Raw genomic sequence first — 21,646 nt, forward strand, 5'->3', positions numbered from 1 at the left:
CAGAACTTCACTCAAAATCTTTTAAAAGGTTAATATATGGTTCAAAGTTAGAGCTCTGTATGCTCAACTCCCCCTCCCCAAAAAAAAATAAATAAATAAATAAAAACATAGCTTTTAAAAATGAATAAACAAGTCACTTATGAAAAAAAGTAGTAGGTAACATGAAATTTAATTGTAGTATAAACTTAAAAATACTGATCAAAACTTTAAAATTATAAAACAGACATTAGAAAAGTGTCAGTTTTAGGCAGAGATACTCAAGTTCAAGGATGATACACCAAGAAAAGCTTTGTTCTAGCAATTTGAAAAGCAAAAGGTTATAACTAGTTGAAACTTCCAATACTTATTATTTTTGTTAACTTCAACCAACATTCTAGCTACAAAGCAAAATCAATATGAGTAATGCACAAAAAAAAAAAATATTTCACTATAGGTCTTTGTGGATTATCTAACAATGATCATGTTGTTTAGCTGCGACATTTCAATACTTGTAAATTTACTAAAGTGAGCATAAAAGTCACAAAAATTTCTTATATATCTTTATATAAATTTTAATAGCAGTAGACTTACGCAGTAGATGTGGAGGTAACTCATCTGGGGGTCTGCAAAGTGCACATAAATAACCATACTCAGCACATTTTTCAGCATGATTCTCCGACTCAATCTGATCACAAATTCCATGTAACCACCTATAATAATTTAAATATTTTAAAATCAGAATAGTATTAAAACAATCACAAATGTGGGTGTAATAGATACATTTTCTAAACTTTTCATAATATTAAAATTATATGAAATTCAAAAACAGAAGCAAATGAATCAATAAGATCAGAAAGAGTGCTAAAGTCAATATTGAAAATACTTCCCTTAAAAGAAAGGTAATTACAGTTCTAAAATGGAGCATAATTATCTCTATGTACTTCCACATTAAGTGGCAGATCAAGCAATGCTCATTCCATAACCTTTAGGTCAGGAGTGTCAAATAGCAATTACATAGTGTGAATGTCTAATTTTACACTAAATCAGAGGTTAACTACACAAGCAAACTTTGTACTCATTTTATACATCTTGGAGTGATAACTCACTGATTCAACTCAGAATAGCTAATCAAAATAACACCATGGTTGGTTAGCTTGGTAGTCAAACATGATTACATGCTGCAGTCTTATTGAAAAAAATTAGGTTTGTAAAAAGATGACGTTTTAACTAAGCAATGAAGCAAAACGGTTTTTAAACAGACAGATTAACTAATGCAGTTTTAAGTATAGCTTACTTAAAACTGCATTAGAAGAGAACTAATGCAGTTTTAAGCAGTGATGTTCCCATAGGGGACATCCTAATACGCTGTATGCTCTCAAACATTTTTTAGACACATAGTGTATACCCTCAAGCTTCAAAAATGTTCACATTATGACATTTATGTATATGATTGACACACATATTGTGCATAACTAATTACTGTGCGTATACCCTCAGAAAAATTGATGGGAACATCACTGGTTTTAAGAAAGCTATACTTAAAACTGCATTTAGTATAGTTTACTTTACAGGCTTAAAAGAGACATCAAATTTACAGCTATGGGCGTAGAGGGGGTGAAGAGCGGGGTAACTGACCCTCCCCAGATTAGAACCTCTGACCCCAACGCTACTTCCTTTGTCACCACAGTGTTTTTAAAATTGCATTTTTAAGATTTCAATTTCAAAAGATTTCTGGGGGAAAATCGCTTAACTGCTTCAGGGTGGCGACAGGAACTGGGAAAAAAAGTTCCCTGACTTTTCCCTGATTTCCCTGATTAAGTTCAATAAATTTGAATCCTGATTAACGTTACCAATGATAATGGTTTTTTTTCTTTGCCCTACCTGAAAAGCATAGCATATTAAATGAAATGCAGTGTTTAAAACGGTTTAAGCTATAAATAAAAAATATATATTGAAAAGATGCTCCTTTTTTTGGCAAAAACAGTACATTAAATTTTCGGCACAGAAATCTTATAGGAAATCTAAAACAAATACTTTACTTCCAGGAACCAGTTAACATAAGAATTTTAAAAATTATCAAAACCACTCTTAAAGACATATCTAATCATGATGCAACTAAAAATTTTAAATGGAAATAATCTTGAACTGAATTTTCAAGCAGTATAATTGTTGCTGCAAGAATGATAAGTGATAGTTAAAGTACATAAGTAATGTAGTTTTACTTACGTAAATCATTAATAGAAATATTTATGTAAAACAAATTAAAATCTTTCAACAACCAGTCATATTGAGCTATTCTCTAGTCAAAAACTTAGGTTTTAATGAATGAATAGGGCATTTTAACTGTTAAAAAAAAATAAAAATATTTATTTAATGTAACCAACTCAATTTCAAATGATTTCATTAGTTGTCGAAAAAAAATCATAGATTACTTTAGTAACGAACAATATTGAAATGCAAAAACAATAATTAATTTCAAAGTATATATGTATATGGTTTTAAGATAAAAGAGTTTTAAAGCCTGAAAAAAGAAAAAAAACGTCGTATAATCTGAAGTGACAGCAGCGAATAATACCATAGCAAAAAAAATCATTTTCAGTCAAAATTTAATTTTAGCTATTAAATTAAAAATGCCAAGTGAAAACATTTTAAGATTTTATCAGCCTTATTAAAAAAATAAAGATTTATCTTCAAATTGAACAGTATGCTAAATGCTTCAAGACAATGAGTAAAGGCAAGGCAGCAAAGTCAATAATGATGACTTCCTCTTTGCCTGTAGGGTTGTTTATTTTACGTAGCATGGAATGCTTAGAAGGAAAATTCAAGCTAGCTAAAATGAACAACTTTACAGACACAGAAGCAATCTTAGGAAGCTCATATTAGATTGAATACTTTGACCTTGATGAAAATAGATGCACAAATATGGGGCTGTGTATAATCATACCGCATTTATTTTACTTTTTTAAAACAAATAGTTGGTGAAAAACTCGTAGGGAATAAAAATACTTCATTCTGCAAAGAATAATTTTTTTTCTTCATTTCATCAATTTTCCCTGAATTGTTGTTGTTTTTTCAAAATTCCCTGATATGTCCCTGATTTTTCCCTGAATGATAAAGTTTCCTGACTTTTCTCTGATTTCCCTGATCTGTCGCCACCCTGTGCTTTTTTTCTCACTTGACAAAAAATAGCCCAAACTGACGTTTTTAGGGGATTTCAATATCAAACCATTTCCGGAGTCAGAACCCCTTTCTCCTATTGTCCAAAAATGCATTTTTAGGACTGCAATTTCGAAAATTTTCCAGAGAGAGCTTCTGAATATTCTCCAGTTGCTTAACTTCGTCAATTACAAAAGAAAGACTGAAATTGCATTTTTAAAGCTTCAGTTTCGGAAAATTTCGGCAAAGAAGCCCTACCCATCAAAGATAACCCAAAATTGACTTCAATTTTGAAAAAGAAAAAGGACCCGACCCGGCACCTACTTTTCCCTTACCAAAACTAAAATTGCCAAACATTGCAAATCAATATTTTTTATCTGAATTTGTACCCCGGAAACCTTTGCCCCGACCATCTCTAACAACACCAAAGATGGATTAAAACTACGTTTGTAAGATTTCAATTAGGAAAAACTTCACGGGAAAATTCCCTGGTCCAACTATCTCCGTCATTCCTCTGATGTTACCAAAAAGTCTAAAACTGATTTAGGGGATTTTTGGAATCTATCTTTCCTTCAAATAAATAAATTGCAAATCAAGAATTTTTCAATATTAAACTTGTCTTATGTTTTATAAATTCACAATATAATCATAAAAAAAATTAAAAATAATACAGGAGCTTGAAGGAAGATGGGCATGGGTGGCAGATTCAAGTCTTTGACTTGTTTCCAAAAAATTGAAGATCCAGCACTGGGGGAGGAGAGGAGGGGGGGAATAACAACTAAGATACCCCCAAACTTGTTGCGCCTATGCTTGCTTTTCCCTAATGGGAATTCTGGCTACATCATTTTTCACTTATTTATTTTAAATCTGTTAACTTAATAACATCTTTTTTTTTAAAAGTCACCCTTTAAAAACTTCAAACTGATAATCAAGCAATTGAAAGAAAAAAAGGAGTATCCCATGAGCACCAACATGTTCAAACTGAAATAGGCTCACAAAAGATTTACATGAAAATCACACTTATGAGGGTTGAAAGAATTCATGATATATAATTATTTCAAAATGCTCGTAACACTGATATTATATTACCTTTCACATCTGCTACACTGAATAATTAAATCATTTTCATCATAATGTTGCTGACACATGCAGCAAATTGTGAAGCTGGCACACGGACCACAAAGTGTATAGTTTAATTGCCAATCGCAGTTAAGACCAGGTGATTTGGAACCACATCGTGTGCACATAACACACCTACAAATGAATAAATTAGAAAGGTGTGAAATATTTAGGAAAAAAAAATTAACTTTGAGAAAACTTTAAAAATTAGAACATATGAAACAGTGATATACAACTTTATGCACTATAATAATATATGCAAACAACTAAAATCAAATTTACTTCTAGAAAAGAAAGGGACTTATGTATCAGATGATTTTACACCTTTAGTTATATTTTAATGAATCTATTTTGAATTTTTACATGAAAAATTAAATAAATAAATAAGATTGCTGTACACTTTCAATAAAGAAATATTTTCAAAAGGTAAGTGGGGTAAAACAGATCGAAAGAGCATTTTTTCCATTCAGTTCACATTTTCAATCTAAAAAAGGACAAAATTCGTAACATTTTTCACTTTATTTAATTAAAGGGCATAAAAAATAGACTTTCACTCACCATCTGCACTTCCAATTACCCTGCGGCACTTCCTGAAGAGGTGGATCCAAACAATAAATATGAAAACTTATATCACACTCATCACACAATAATAATCTGCCTTCATCATGAGGTTGACCACATCCTTCACACACAGTACAATCGAGACAACGCCATCCTTTCTTCAGTACAACTGTTGTTACCTAGAAGATGAATTAACATATTTTTATGCAAATAACATTAAGAATTTGCAATGAATTAGACACTGAGAAAATTGTTGGACTCTTAAAACATCATGGTTTTACATCTTTTTCTTTTTTTCTTTTTGAGCAGAACTCATTTATCTGGAAATCTGTAACCATAGAACAGTGGTTTTCAACCTCTTTTCTTTTATAAACCCCTTCCAAAATCCGAAAGAAATTGCAAACATCTTGTACCGTAATGGTAATTTCAAATAAGAAAATTATAAAATTTGGGAATGGGGCTTTTTCATAATACAGTATTGATTATAAAAATACACTAATTATAACAGCAAAACATATAAATAAAAACATGGATAAGAAATGGAAACCAAAATTGTTTCAACTAACTAACAAATTCTTTGTAAGCGTACACTAGCTTGAGAAAACTCTTAATGGAACAGCTATAGAGCAAAAAAGTTTAAAGTCTGGCTCCATAACTGACAAAAGTTCTACATCAGATTATACATTTGATCTGCTTCTGTATTTACCTTTCAGGTAAATATATGTTGAAAATTCTCGTTCAAAAACAAGTTGATTTAATGGGAAAAATTTATTTATTTTTAAGACAGAAAAATTAGAAACATGTAAAGCAGAAGTCAATAAAATAAGCATTGAAAAATTACTTTTAAATTTCTTGTGATAAATGGCAAATTGTGATAAAAATTTGCCATTACAATATTATTATCATAAAACTCCTTTGTGCATCTCCCTAATTCCCAGGGGTTCCTGAACAACCGATTGGGAAACAATGCAGTGGAAGATACCTTGGAACCAGACGCCTTGCATTTTATGGACTTCAACATTATATAGACCATTTTTCAAATGATTTAACTCATTTCTTGTAAACAGTCAACAATGTTTGAAATATGTTTTGGAGTAACTTTTAAATACAAAAAGTTTGAAAACAGAAGCAAGCATCAAGACTGAAAACAACCATAATGCAAAATAAAGAGAAACATTTATGACACACTTGCCATTCATACAGCAAAAATGGCTGAATAAAATATATAAGATTGGGAGGGAGAGTGACTTTTTACAAAAATTATTATTATACATTTACTAAAGGTGTATGGGAACTTAAATAAACAGATAATCAAATAAAAAATTACATTTTACATCATAATCCCCATGTAAAAAATTAATATGACATATTACATATTTGTATCACATATAGTAAATTATAATGCTCAATAAAAAAGAGGATGAAGTCAAATCTGATGCCCAATTTCAAATCAATTGTTTGTAAATGAAGAGCTAATTACCTTAATGCTTGCACAATATGAATGGTAACATTGTCCACATTGTGCACAAGCAATCAATCGACCTTCTTCTCCTTTTCCAAAACTTCCACACATAACACATAAATCCTGTAAAAACAGTTTGAAGGCATTCAAATTACTTTATGTAACATAAAAAATGAAAAAGCATTCATTTATTCAACAATTTAAAAATATTTACACTCCTTTCTAACACTTAAGATCAACTATGTTTAATACCTGGCACATTACGAATTCATCAGTTGCAGATGTTATAATCAGTTTGTTGTCTTCAGTAGGATCATCATCATCAATTTTATATTCCTTGTGTGTAACACATTGCTTGAAAGAAAAAATTAATTTCCATTAATGTTTACCACTTTAATCTGAAGATTAAAAATAGATGCGTTAAAAAGGCAAAAAGAGTTTTAACAAAAATGCGAGACATCTAATTCTTGCTGCAATTTTAGATAAAATAATTGTAATTCATAGCATTACCGTAAAACATAGCATTATTCTGATTGTTTTGATTGGAAAGAGTAAAAACATTTGCTTTTAGAAATTAACAAACTATCATTAGTCAAAGATTGAAATAGTATATAATGTTAAATACAGTATATACATTTTAAAAATGCATGCAAAAATATAAGAGTAGCACCTAAAACTCAAACACTGACAGAATTACAGACATACAGTGCAAATTATAATAATTATATGTACAGTTGATTAAAGAAAGGGGGAAAACGTTTTAAAATATATGACATGGTAAAAGTGCAAATTGTGAAGTTGTTTATACTTTCAATAAAATTAAAACGTTAAAAGAAAGGGGGGAAACTTTTTAGAATGTATGACATGGTAAAAGTGAAATTGTGAAGTTGTTTGAACTTTCAATAAAATTTAATACAAATATGTAAAAAAAGTGACATCATTCATGGAGAGCTCCAATTTTTCCTTAAAAGCAAATCAAAAATAAAATGCATTAAATCAAGTTTTCTATTTAAGTGATTGCAACTACTGGAAAAAGATATTTCAAAAAACATATTAATTAACAGGAAAATTAAGATGGAATAATTCATTATACAAACATTTTTTAACTGTTACTTGTATGCAATATCAACACAAAATGGACCAAAGGATTAATACATACCAAAGCACTGGTAATATTTGGCATTGCATTTGCTTGATAATTTTTAAACTTGGGTTTTGATTTTTTCTTTTGTCTCAATTCATTTGAACTTGTTCTCCTATGAGCAATTTTACCAGGAGTCTAAATGAAAAAAAAAAAAAAAGATGCAAATCAATTACACTGCAAGTGTTTCAATAAAACATAACAAAAGAATTTATCTGCATGAAGGTCGTTGAATAAGGCTAATGTTCAAAGGAACAACTACTCATACTCAGTCCTAAAATCTTGGCACAAGTATTCTAAAAAGTGAGGCGTTGACATTCCAAACGGGAATTTAGAAATTTAATTTGGGAAATATTTTAATATTTTGCCTTTTTTAGATTTTTGTAGTGAAATGCCAACAACTAACTTGTCGGAAAAATCAATGCATCACAACAAAGAACAGGCAACTGTTATCAACATGGTACATGTTTTTTAAAGCCATGATGAACTTTTCTAAATTTTGAGAAATGTTGAAAAAAAAAACATTTTTCAAAACTAACTTTTAGAACACAAAACCTCTTGCAGCATAAAATGTAATTGTTATGCTTTTCTGAAAATTTTAAGCATTTCTTCCTGATTTAAAACAAGAATAGTAAAAAAATATGAGGAAAGTGCTTCTCCTAGACAATTCCTTTCAAAATTTTATAGGAGGGGGGGAGTGTGGTCAAGGGTGTATACTGAATGCATTTTATAGGGGTTTTATAGGGGGGAGGAAACAACAATGGGGACACACACCATTACAATTTTTTCCCAAAAATTTGGGGTTGGGGGAGGTTGACTCCTTGATCACCTAAATCATGGGTCTGTCCTTCCATTTCAAATATCAGGGACCCCGCTTACAATTTTGCATATGGGCGCCCATGAACCATGGATAAAAGAATACATTGATAATCTGCAAGTTAAGTAAAAAACTATACTAATGTATGCAATAGCATTAGAAAGATCGATAACACCCTCACACATTTAAGCTTTTGCTAAAATGATAAAAATGTACGAAAAATGTACATATAAGCTAAGAAATAATTGCACATCATTGCAAATGGAATACACACAAACACGAGTAAATGGTGCAAACAGATTAAGTGACACAGATCAAGCTAGGTTACAAATAAAATTCATAGGGAAGGAGAGGGATGTTTTTTGAATAAGACTGGTCCAGTTACTTGATTAAGCTTGAAATTAGTGTAGATCTAAAAATCAGCAAGTAGTGTAGATTTCAAAATCAGCTTTTAAGTAGTCAGGTTTCAGTGACCATAGAAGGTTTAATGTCATTGAAAGGAAGGGGTAAGAAAGAAATAGGAATTTCTAGAAAGAGATTTTGTACTAGTTAAAGTAAAATGTGTGTATTTATCCACAATCAGTTTATCATCGTCGGAAAAAATTTCTTGAATGTGTGAAAGACTGAGGATAATAAAGGGTTAGTCTTTACTATCTAACTGTATCAACTAAGAGTATATCAACTATATCAACTAAGATATTATCAACTAAGAGTAATATCTGTAGTTTAAAACACCTTTACTTTATGGTATAGGTTTCAAACTCTAATTGTTGTTAGTGAAATTTAAATGTGGAGTTTAAAAAAGTTTGTAGCATTTAATAATTGTTAATGTTTATTGATAATGTACTTACAGATTCAATACAATAATCAGAATCTCCACTGGAGCCTGCAGATTCTTCATTACCAGAGAAAAAAGAGTCACGCGAGTTGCTGAGGTAAGGATCTGAAAATTTTCAATTTCAGTTAAAAAAATGATTACATAAAAATTAAACAGCATATATAAAATCAACTGATTCATTCTTCAAAAGTTTGCTATTAAATAATTTATACATAAGGTAAGAGAAGAAAATCAGATTTATTCATAACTGATTTTAAAAAATTCAATCAAAAAACTTATTTTTATCTTTATAACTAGCTGCATTGCCGGGTTTTGCCTTGAAAATAAAAGTTATGTCAAGTGACGCATGTTCACCAATCAGGCTTCAATTAGCGGGGAAAAAAACTTAAATTTCCCGTCCAAACAATCATTCTTAAAGAAAGAAAACGTCAAATCAAAAATTCTTAAACAAATTAAACGCAACTTTCCTCATTATCTTCTGCTGGCAGCACAGGAAAAAGAAAGATAAATTGCCAAATATCAATCAAAAGGAGAAATTTTTACCAGAAAACAAAAACAAAATTTTATTTCCCCGCAGTCACGGAAAAAAAGTGGCAACCTTCTGAAACTTCATTTGCGCTAAAATGAGATCGCACAAAGGACCATTTTAATTTTCCCCGGTATAAAATTTCTATTCCATTAGACTTAACAACGCTTTTATATTTTTTACCTGTGATTTTAGTCTTTTTTTTCATATTCGAAGGAAGTGAATGTACTCAAGGGGTATTTTTCGCGGGCTTTCAAATGGGAACTGAATCAAAGAAATCGGATAATTACTTCGGGTAGAAAGAGTCATTTAATGCCATTTTCAGGTCCTAAAATTAAGATTCGAACAGTTTGGTTTTATTTTGGCGGTCGAAAACTTCTTTATGTTTCTTTTCGGATGCCAAAGTACTTTCCTGCCAATGTACACACACACACATATGTATATATATGTATATATATATATATATATATATATATATATATATATATATATATATATATATATATATATATATATATATATATATATATATATATATATAGGCATACATTCTTTGTTTTATTTATATAGATTCCCATAAAACTCTATTATGAAGAGCAAAATTAACATTACTTACATCTTATCTGGTGTTCAAATGTTTCATCCAACTTGCCCTAAAATACAAATAACACATTACATTTCATAAAATACTGGGGGGAGGGGGGACTGCTTAAAACTTTGCATATTTGATACATGAAAGCCTAAGAAAAACTAAAAAATTACTTTTTTTTTAAATACTAGGTATGGTTTGAAATAGGGTTAATGCTGACATTAGTCGGTAAATACAACATTCATATACTAAAGACATCAGGGAAATATTGAATAACTCTAATGAAACACAGGTGAAAGTTGACATTCAAATCTTTCAAGTCTTTCTCGGTAATATAAACATTTATATGTTTTTAGTTAATAGCTTAAGACAAAAACTGTTTAAGGGGGTCCGGGACACAAAAATCCTCAAATTTTGCAATTTTTTTTTATAATTTGAAAAATTGCTCCGTTTTTTTCTGCTTAAGAGGACGTTTGAATCTTGTTTCTACCTTAAATAGAACGAAAGTTATAGTTATTTTTGTTGCATGCATCTAACGAATGTGTACAGAACTTTAAAACTTTAAACGCGTTTTTCTCCATGATGCAATTTTTCCCGATTTCTTGCATTTAAACTCTTATAAGTCATGAACCGATAGAGATAAAGTAATGAAACTTGGAGCATATCTTTTTCAAGCAATTTACTTTAATTTTTATTCGGCGAATTTGAAAAAAACGTTTACTGCAAAAATTATGATTTTTTTTAAAAAAAGTATCTTCGCATTTTTCGAAATTTTTCTTCAAATATTTTTTATTTTTTATTGAATCAATATTTTTAAAACCGCCGAATAAAAATTAAAGCTTAGATATTTGTGCATACTTTTTTGAAAAAAAATTGAAAATTGACCAACAATATTTTGAGTTATAGCAATTTAAAGCAACCCCATTTTTTTGAAAAAAACTAATTAAATTTAACTAAAAAAATATTTCTTTTTCATATTTATGTTATGATTTTGCTTATTAAATAAATGATGAATCAGTTCAAAAAATTTCAAAACTCTAAAGTACATAATAAAAAAATTTTCAAAATGTGTCCCGGACCCCCTTAATATTACTGTTTAATATGGACACTTCGCATAATACAACTTACAATTTAAAACATGACGGTCAAATTAAAACGAAAAAACAAATTTAAATTTTATCAATACAAATCCAGAACAGGAAAACATTTTTCTTACCTCGGAGTTTACACAAATAGGACACACATAATCAAGTAATTCAGAATAAGGCCGTTTATCACATTCTTCATGGATGTACCTAATTAAATTAAAACATTCAATTTTCAAGCACACTCTATTTTCAAAAATTAAGAGCTACAATTAAGAAAGAGAATAACATGTAAAATACATACTTTTGACACACTATACAATGTTTCATTATTTTCCTCTGACTAAATTGACGGTATGCTTTACCACATAGAGGACATGCAACACCTTTATTTCTTTGCTGATAGCAACTATCACAAAGAGAATAATTTGAATGCCATCGAGAGCTAGGGCCATTACCAGGTGTTCTTGCGCCGCAGTCTCCACACATACGACAAGCCTAAATAAAAGCATGATTAACAAAATAAGAAAACCAAATATGTTTTGAATATCAAAAATTCAGACATGATTTGTAAAAGCAAATGACTTAAACTTGTTTTAATACAAAAAATACTTGTTGGAAAAATGTCAAACTTAATATTATTTCTGGCACTGCATTTCAGTGTTTTCTCCAGGCACAGCCAGTGTTTGGTCCACACTCTGAAATGTAACTCTTTAGCCTTTATCCTGTCTATATGATTGGCTTAGAATATAAATCTGAACCTTTTATAGCACAGTTTCCCAAACTGTGGTCCACGGATCCCCAGGGTTCTGCGAGTCCTTGCCAGGGGATCCGCGGTGCTATCCAGCTAAAATGTAAAATATAATTGAGATTGAAGGAAGAGTAATGATATTTATGAGAAATAAAAAAGTTCTTGCTTAAGTACATGAACATGCAGGACGCAGACCCCCCCCCCAGGAACTCTTGGAATTAGACACATTACACATTAATAAAAATATAACAATGAATAAATGAATTCAAAGGGAAAAAAGCATAAAAACATATTAGAAAAAAAAGATTTAACCGTGTCTAATCTTTATTTTTTGCACGTGCCAGGGTGGGGGGTTCGCAAAGTACGTAATTTTTCCGGATGGGGTCCACGGAGGGCTGAAGTTTGGGATCCTCTATTTTATAGTATAATTTTAAAACTAAACATTGAAAAGCTTTTCATTATTAAAAAAATAACTACTATTGAAAAATACTTGGATTTCGTATGCATAGCATATATCAAAAAGTGAAAAGAGCACCTTTCCTACCATAAAACTTCTATCAAAAAGGATCCTTTTAATTGAAGTAACGTGTCCTTTTATCTGAAAGCACCCTGCCCCTTTTTTGGTCTGCGGAAACACAATCTAGTTTCTTGCACTGATGAAAGGCATCCTTGACTGAAAATTACTGCTTTAGAAAGAACAAGTTTTTGAAAAGAAGGGTACAGTAGAAACTTATATGACCATGGGAAGGTAATATGCAGTCTCTGCAAAAATGAGTTTTTGAGATATTTGAAGGAATGCATTTTGGATTCCATACTAACAATAGGGAAATGTGGGAATGCGGGAACCTCATCTTTCTCAATACTTTATCAAACTTCATAAAAAAAGTATCGTTTCAAAGAGTTTTTTCACTGCTTTCGTCGAAAAAGAGACAATTCTCATTTTGGTTGTTTTGTCCAAAAAAAAAACAATTTATTCTGTGCTTCAATCTATATCATTCCAAGATGGAGACAATAAAAAAAGCCTAGAATGCAGAAAGTTACACTCTAGAAAATATACCATTGCCTCAGAGCAACAATTAGACATCTGATCCCAGGAATAACACTAAGATATCCTACTGTTGTTCTGAGGCAACGATACTTTGTGAATAAAAGAAAACAGGTATTTTAAATATGTTTCTTAAAATGTTGGGGTACAAAAACCATATTAAGCACTGTATCATCTTATCTGCTCATTAATAAAAAATACAAATTAATAAAATAAAATAAACTAAAAGGAAAAAAATGATTATATAGTTTTTGAGATTTTTTAGAAAGTTTTCTAGAATTTTTGATGTAGGTGCTACAGCAAAATGTTTTAAGTTTTGGTTGTTCTACATCAAACCTTCACCTGACAGAATATGTTCCACCACATATACGGGCATAGCATGAGTCTTTAAACACATTAAGAAATGCATCTTCAAAGTATAATCCTCATATGATATGCCCACTCAATGCTCTGAAAAAAGAATAATTTCAGTCCTCTCTCAAAACTGCCTGTCTTTGATCCCATGTTTAGACATTCAACAATTTACTTGTGATTATTCTGCAGTGGAAATATTTGTTCAGCAATATATGCTACACTTTACAGAACATTCTGCTTCAAAGGCTATGCAGTATTGATGAACATCCACTTGAAGAATGTTGCAATGGTGCATGGCAACTTAAATGATTGTAACCAAACCAACACATAATTTTTAATGCAAAAAAAAATATTGTGTGGTTCTGACAATTTAAGCTATGACCTGGACAATGCTTACCTTTCTTGGGGGCAAAATTTAATTGGATAGTTGGAGCTGAGTTGAGTTGGGTTACTTTCATAGCAGTTTTGCAAAAGCATTCAACTCAAATCCGCCCTGATAACACATCCCTTTTTAATTGAATTAACATTGTCAAGGTCATAGCTCAACTTGTCAAAACTATAAAACAGCCATGTGGTATATTTGATATACAAAGTGGAACAATATTTTTAAAAAGAATAAACTTACAGGGCACTTCCATCCACTCTTTGGAACAGATGCAACCGCAGGTTTCACACAAAAAACATGATAGCCTTTGTCGCATGTATTGCATAGTAACATTTTGCTGTTATCACCAGGTTGCCTAAATGGTATTGAAAAAACAAAGCAGTTATATACACATACATACACCAAGCATAAGAGTGCACACCATCTAGTGATGAAAATATCATTTTGTTATCTTTCTGCTACTTTTATTCATTGATGTTCTATAAATTTGTGCTTTTGAAGCCAAATTTTTACTTCAATAGATTGATTTTGGTACTGTGACTTGTCGAAAATGAAATTTATATTTAAAATGACAGTAAATATCCAATCAGTTGAATGGAAAACTCTTTAACTATTTACTACTTTAAAGTAATACAAAAATACCGGTAATCTACCCCAGCAAATACAGGTATTACGAAATTGCAAAATATCTCCAAGTACCGGTATTTGGTACGGCAATCATTAATGGGGCATTCCATGGTATTTTTGACATTATGTAGAATCCGTAACGTGACCTTTTTTTGCCATAACTTTTTAATTTACCGTTTCATCTGCAAATTATTTTATTTTGAGCTTGTGTGTTAGTAGGAAAAGATCAAAATAAAATAATATGCTAATCAAACAGTAAATTAAAAAGTTATGGAAAAAAGGCCACGTTAGGGACTCTACATAAATGTCAAAAATACTGTGGAGTGCCCCTAATACCAACGTATACATATTTAATAGTGATACACTAGGATCCTTGAGGAAACTAATTCTTTAAAGCTTGCTACGAATCAGAAAAGTTTTGGAACCCTGCAGTAAAAGGATATCTCATTAAAATGAACAACCTTCTAAGCAAAGAAAGTCTTTATTAGGGAATCCTGCTGTAAATTGAGGTTTAATACTTGGACATCCAGAAAGGAAAAAAAGCACAGGTAATCAACAGCAGTGTATTATCTGCACCTCATTAATTTTACTTTTTCAACAAATAATCGGCGGATAATGTGTTGGATATTACAGTTATCAATTTTGCAAAGCAAAAAAAATTTTTTTTTTCTTTTTTCCGATAATTCTCTAATTGATAAAATTCCGTGACTTTTCTCTGGTTCCCCAGTTCTGTCACCATCCTGCAAATGCAACCTATAATTTTGATACTTCAACATTACTGGTCATGACGTTTTTCAACAAAAAAATATCATACAAACAAGTACTAATTTTTTTTAAAGCGAAACAGTCTCCAATTTAAACTCAAAAAACTAAAATTGTAAAACATTAAGTTTTCCTCATTTCATTAACCAACTCTTGAGAACTTACTTCTTTGTGAAAGCAATTTTTTTTTTAATGGAGATACGATCATAGGAAAAATAGTCACCATGCATTTTAGTAATGATACTTCTTTTTACTTAATTACCTGCAGTTTTGGCAGACTTTACATTCGAAGCATTGCCAGCCTGCTCTAACATCAGCTGAAGGACAGATTGGAGGATCCATACAATTTCCATGATAATAATTTCCACATGTTGTACACAATAATAATTGAGATAAATCACCACTCTCATGACAAGCCATACATATAACACCTAAAAGAATTTTTTTTTTAATATTGAACATTATTGTAAGAGGTAATTGGTAGATCTTATTAGGAGAATTTTAATTGAAATAAAAATGTAAATGAATTCAAAGTAACATCTTCATTTAATAACGCAATCAAATTTACATATTCATTATCATCATTGAAGATATATTCTCTAGCTGACACTCAAAGAACAAATACGGTTTGCAGATGTTTAGTCTACCAGGTTTCAGTCTACCATTTTATAAAGTAAAATCAGTACCAACATAAATATTGAACACAGAAAAAAAGGCCACTGTATGGGTATCCAGAGGTCTTAATCTTAATTGGTAAAAGACGGGTGTTTTTTAGCCTTCATGTACCTGCTTACTTTGTCATTATTTGCCCACTAATTATAATGTAGTAATACACCAGCATCTTCACAATACAGGGGCGCCGACTCGCAAAAATTATTGAGGGGGCTAGGCTTAACCGGTGATCCAGAGGTTATGTAATCCCACGGCGTCCCCCCGCCCCACTTTTCAAAAAAAAAAAGCTCAGATTTTTTGAACCTTGAAAATGCCAATTTACATATTTTCTGGTGTATATGATTTATACAAACAAACAATATGTGACACGACATTTTCAAAGTCAATCTAAGATTTTGTATACAAATTTTCTGGTTCAATCAGATCATGTCACTTGTCTTCAATGTGGGATATTTTTACAGTTCTATTTTGGGGGAAGTTGTGCAGTTCCGTGGCTAGGCATTGATATAAGGTATGGCTTGACTTGCATGGAAGGGCACTCCCAGTGCACTTAAACACAAAAAATATTGGGAAGGTGGGGGACATACCGCGGGTTTAACCCTGGGAAATTTTCTAAATTGGAGATGGAAGTAAGTAAGTTTGGAGAAGTAAGTTTTACAGTTTTTTAAGCATTTTAGAGTAATATATTATCAACATTAGAACCTCGAAAACTCTACTCTCGCTAACTCGACACATGTTTTAACTTTAAAACATACACACACACAAAAAAAAAAAAACCCCTCATGTACTGTATTTTTGTAAAAAGTTAATTTAATTTATAGTATAATAATTTTGTTTTTAGACTATTACAGAATAGTGAATACATATATATATATATATATATAAAGATTGAAATTATTTTTAAATAAATCTTAAACTATCATTAAAAAAATAAAGCATAAGATATTGCTGTCGAACTTTGATTAATAGGTCAAATAGCTAATTTAAACTTGCTTTTAATAAGGCTCAGAGTTCATTAAATAAAAATAATAGCTCACAGTTAATTTGTTTAATAAAGTTAATATAGTATGTAAATAGCAGGTTTTTATAGGGTCTTATACCCTAAAAATATTTAAGTATTTGAAAATAACTAATGCAGTACTATAGTAATATGGTAATAAAATAGTACTAATATTTTGAAATTTTAAATCTAACATTCTGTATGTAGTTAATTCTCTATTTTACAGAGATTTTTAAAATTGCTTTAAATATCAATATTAGAGCTGCCAATAGAAAAGTGCAAATGTCGACCGCCTGACTAGATTACCGAATTTGAAGTCGTCGACGACTGGTCGAATATCCAATTCATCCAAAATATCTCGGTGGTTAAAAACAGCCAAGTTGTTCAATCGCTTCTGCCCCATTGTTAATCGGACAGACTATTCGCAGGTTCGCACACTGGGACAAATTCTAAGTGCTCGCAGCACCGTAACACTATCATTATTCACACACTCGTTTTAAGTTGACATACTTTTTATCGTAAAAATTATTTGTTGTAACTCATTACTGAATGAATTCAACTGCCCAAAATAGTGCCGCAGACTGGCTAGAAAGTTTCTGCTACTGGGGTTGAATCAATTGTTTTCTGTTTTGTTTTGTTTTTTAAGTAAAAGAATGTGGGGCAAAGTGAAATGGTTAAGATGACTATGTTTTTTTCAAAGAGATTGAAAATTTGTTTTGAAAATTACAGCCCATAAAAAAATAACATTGTATTCCAAATAAAACTTGCATTGAAACAGTCTTTGGTAGTAAATTTAAGTCTTTAAAAAAAGTGGAAAACTTTTACCTTTTTCTTCATGGGGCAAAGTGAAATACAAAAGACTTTCTATTAAATTACAAAACCTATTTTTGATCAAAAGAATCAGTAAATAATAGGTTGAATGAATAAATGAAAAGGTAATAAAACAATAAACAGACAAATAAATAAATCAATTAATACATGAAGAAAAGTAAATGAGCGAGTAAAAGAAAGAATGAATAAGAAAATAAGTGAATGAATGAATAAATAATGGAATTACTAAATGAAGGAATGTAAACATTAGAAAGAATTAATCAATGAATGAAAACGTAAGTAATTAATATTAAATGATTGAGTGAGTAAAGGAATCAAACTATTTCATTTTGCCCCGTATGTACTGGACTAATTGTACAATGTATTCAAAATGGAAATAAGCTCATTATTAACTAGATTAATACTGCATTGAATATAAGGAGGTCTCAATTAATATTTAAACAAAAGATTACAATATGAGCATCAATTTTTTTAAAATTGCCTGTAATACCAAATGCTTTAATCTTCAGCATTACTTTTTCCCTGACTGGAACAGACTACATATGGTACTACATAGTTAAAATAATACCAAATAGGTGGAATTCTGCTAGAGGTTAGAGCTAGAGGTAGTTTATTCTGCTAAAAACAGAAGAAATATTTCACCATTTCACTTTGTCCCATGTTCCCTACTATTGACATACAAATTAAGAAATTTGCATTTATTAGAACAACAATACGACCTTAAACATCATTTCGTAAACTAAGAAGGAATGAAATTTTGTAAATTAAATTCAATTTAAAATTCAACTATAGAACCTTTGAAAATTCAAAAATTGATGTTGATTATCAACAAAGTGTAATTAGATTACAATTTCTGAGCAACAAGAAATAATTTCCTCAAAATTTGAATTTGCAATGTAATGTTGATTGTTATTGAAATATTAAACGCTATTAGCATTAAGAGATTTGAATTAAGCAAAAAAAAAAAAATACTTTTCTAAACATACTTTGTTGCCAATGCTACTAAAAATCAACCCAGCATTCGCTCAATTTATTCAGTATAATAGGAATAATGAAATTATAAGGCAATAATAACAGTTTTGTTAAAAGGAAAAAAATAATAAAACTTACCAAATGAAAAAGCGTCTTCTAAATGAATAGAACAAATGATTTTAAAACAATTAGCATTCTAAAAAATAAAAAAAAGAATCCATTAGAATAAGAATTTTTGGCAATCTCCAAGAGGAAAAACACACACACACACACACATACAGAAACTGCATTACTTACCTGTAATGCACCAGAAACAATAGCACATGGATAATGATAAATTTTGGTACAATCTGAGACACAACATCGAACAGAAGCACCATATCTCTCACATTTACTGCATTTCTGAAGGAGAAAAGTTTTCATCAAATGTTAGTTCATCTTTTAAGAATAAAATTAAACATTGATTATAGTCTACTTTCTATTCAAACCAAAAAATTAAAGTACTTTATGCAACTGGCTGGTACGTAATTTATCAAAGCAGAGCTTGAAGGATATTATGAAAATAAACTATGGCAAAAAATAAACAGAAATAGTACAAATTATTTAAAAACAAAATAAACTGCATTTTCATTCATTTTATGAACTAAGTGCTTACGGTGGCTTGTCAAAAATGTGCATTTTGAAGAAAATATCGGAAGAAAACGTTTTGGACAAAGACGGTTTAAAAAAACTGTTAATACTATTAAAAAAACTAGTACAACTATTTAAAAAACAATTTAAAGTATTAAAAATCTATTAACAAAAAAAGCTTTTTTGCAGAAAAATAAACATACTATTAAATTTTTTAGCAAAATAGTCTCATTTTAAAAATAAGTTTAATAAAAATGACCTTATGAGTGGTTTTAACAACAAAATGATACACTGATTTAACTTGCATTTAACAAAAAAAAAATTCAAATTTAATGGGGGGGGGGTCACATTTTTTAAGTCATATATGGTACCAAAATGAGTTTAGGTACAAACTGGAAGGTAGATACTAACATCTAACTGTTAATAATTTCAGTGTAGTCAAAAGGGAAATGTTAAAAATTAAACAAAAACATACTTGAAATGCTGCAGACACAACAGCTTTGTCAACATTAAAAAGCTTTTTCTCAAATGTTTTTGTAACACCGTCAGACCATGCAGCACAATTGAAATGAGCATACAATTCCCCTATAGTAAAAATTAATGTTTGTAAAAACAGAGATATGAAAAACAGAAGTACAATTTAAAAAATAAGAGCAACAACTATACTGAATAGGAATCATCAGGCATTAATATATATATATATATATATATATATATATATATATATATATATATATATGTATATATATATATATATATATATATATATATATATGATTGCAAATAATTTTGTGAATGTCAATTTTAATAAAATACACTTCATTTTAAAAATCAATTTTGTGGTATGTACGTGAAAACATGCAAACAAAATTGATTGATAGTTTTGAAAGAAATGCTTACAGCTATGTGAATATCAGTGATTTTTTTCAGGAAAATCTGAAATTAATTCACATAGTAAGTGAACCAACTGCTGAAATTTCCTGCTTATTCCACACTCTTTACAAAGAAGGATGATCATAAAACATTATTCATCTTTTCAATTTGTTGCTGGTTCCCTACATGAATGGGTTTTTTAACATTTATAGAAATTTGTCAGCTAAAGCATACCTTTTATGTGAGGGAAGTTGCAGAACAATTGGTCCCTTACTTCTCAAGAAATTCCTAAAAATGTGATTTTTACATGTGATGCAGTTTGTCTGTCCGCCACTGTATATACACAGTGCACTTTTGGAATTGGGTGGCGATGGTACCGTGGATAATGAAAATACGATAACACTCAAGTAATCTAATTTACTTGCTAAATTACATCTCATTCTTCAGCATAAATTGAAAACAAAAGCTACTAGCATTAAAATATACACTTTTTTTTGAAGTTATTTGATTCTTGCTGAGAAAATACATTTCTTTAGTTCTTGGTTGCACTTTTTTCAGTATCACCTTTCCAACCAACTATGCCTTTCTAAATACTGTAGTAGTTTGTTTAATGTGTGGTGTTATGTAGCTCTTTTTATTTTACCAAATTCTTACACATGAAAAAAAAAATATTTCAACAAAAATATTTTTAATAATTATTCGCACTTTGGGAAAACTATTTGAAAATTAAAATTCCAGTTTCTTTTAACCCCTTGAGGACCAGCGCTCGGAAAACGAAGCACAGCTACGGGACCGAACGTTCTGAAATGGAACGCCGCCATCGGCCTGAGCATTTACAGCAGTTAAGCCTAACTGAACAAAAATATTCATATAAAATCAGCATCTCAAAATAATGGCTTGAAATTTTAATTTTGTTTAAACAATGTACTACTGATTACTAATTACTAATATAAAGACTATTACATTATTAGAAGGAACGAAATAAGTAGAATACTAAAACTTTAACCATGTGCACAAAATTAAATGATATGTGCACAAAAACAAAGTTAGAGTTTGACATCGTGAGTGTGGAATCAAAGAAAAAGAAATGTAGCAAAAAAATATGTTCCTTATGTAATTTTGATTAAAACAACTTAGGTCAATGAATTTAAACTAGTTATATTTCCCACGCGACAAGTTTCAAAACTACTTCATAATTCACTCGAAAACATTCCCTTTCACTCACTTCGCTAATCATTTTTATTGCAGTTTCCCATCCCCAAATGAAAAAGAATAAATACAGAAGAAAAATATCAGAAAGGATTCAAAAATAATCATAAACTTCAGGCCTCTTGAACTCATTCCTGTACTCTCATTGAACGGGGAATCCCAAAAGTCTGGAACACATACGCGAAAATATTTTAACCTTCCTTCCCTCCCCCATAATTTATTCAGCTAGATGTATATCTCTTTCAATTACTCGTAAAAAAAA

The 21,646-nt window shown here is 30.2% G+C and overlaps 1 protein-coding gene across 1 annotated transcript in view; it reads right to left on the reverse strand.

Moving 5' to 3' along the window:
- LOC129230464 (histone-lysine N-methyltransferase 2C-like) overlaps positions 1-21,646 on the reverse strand; it is a 176,472-nt gene that overhangs the window by 128,811 nt on the left and 26,015 nt on the right. Inside the window, 15 exon segments of the mRNA XM_054864865.1 lie at positions 571-689; positions 4,225-4,389; positions 4,813-4,994; positions 6,296-6,400; positions 6,530-6,651; positions 7,463-7,556; positions 9,087-9,178; positions 10,216-10,252; positions 11,405-11,483; positions 11,578-11,771; positions 14,049-14,163; positions 15,460-15,628; positions 18,811-18,868; positions 18,970-19,074; positions 19,778-19,887. Of these exon segments, the coding sequence (XP_054720840.1) occupies positions 571-689; positions 4,225-4,389; positions 4,813-4,994; positions 6,296-6,400; positions 6,530-6,651; positions 7,463-7,556; positions 9,087-9,178; positions 10,216-10,252; positions 11,405-11,483; positions 11,578-11,771; positions 14,049-14,163; positions 15,460-15,628; positions 18,811-18,868; positions 18,970-19,074; positions 19,778-19,887 (1,746 nt within the window).

The sequence above is a fragment of the Uloborus diversus genome, chromosome 9, assembly GCF_026930045.1.
Source record: "Uloborus diversus isolate 005 chromosome 9, Udiv.v.3.1, whole genome shotgun sequence".
Lineage (NCBI taxonomy): Eukaryota > Metazoa > Arthropoda > Arachnida > Araneae > Uloboridae > Uloborus > Uloborus diversus.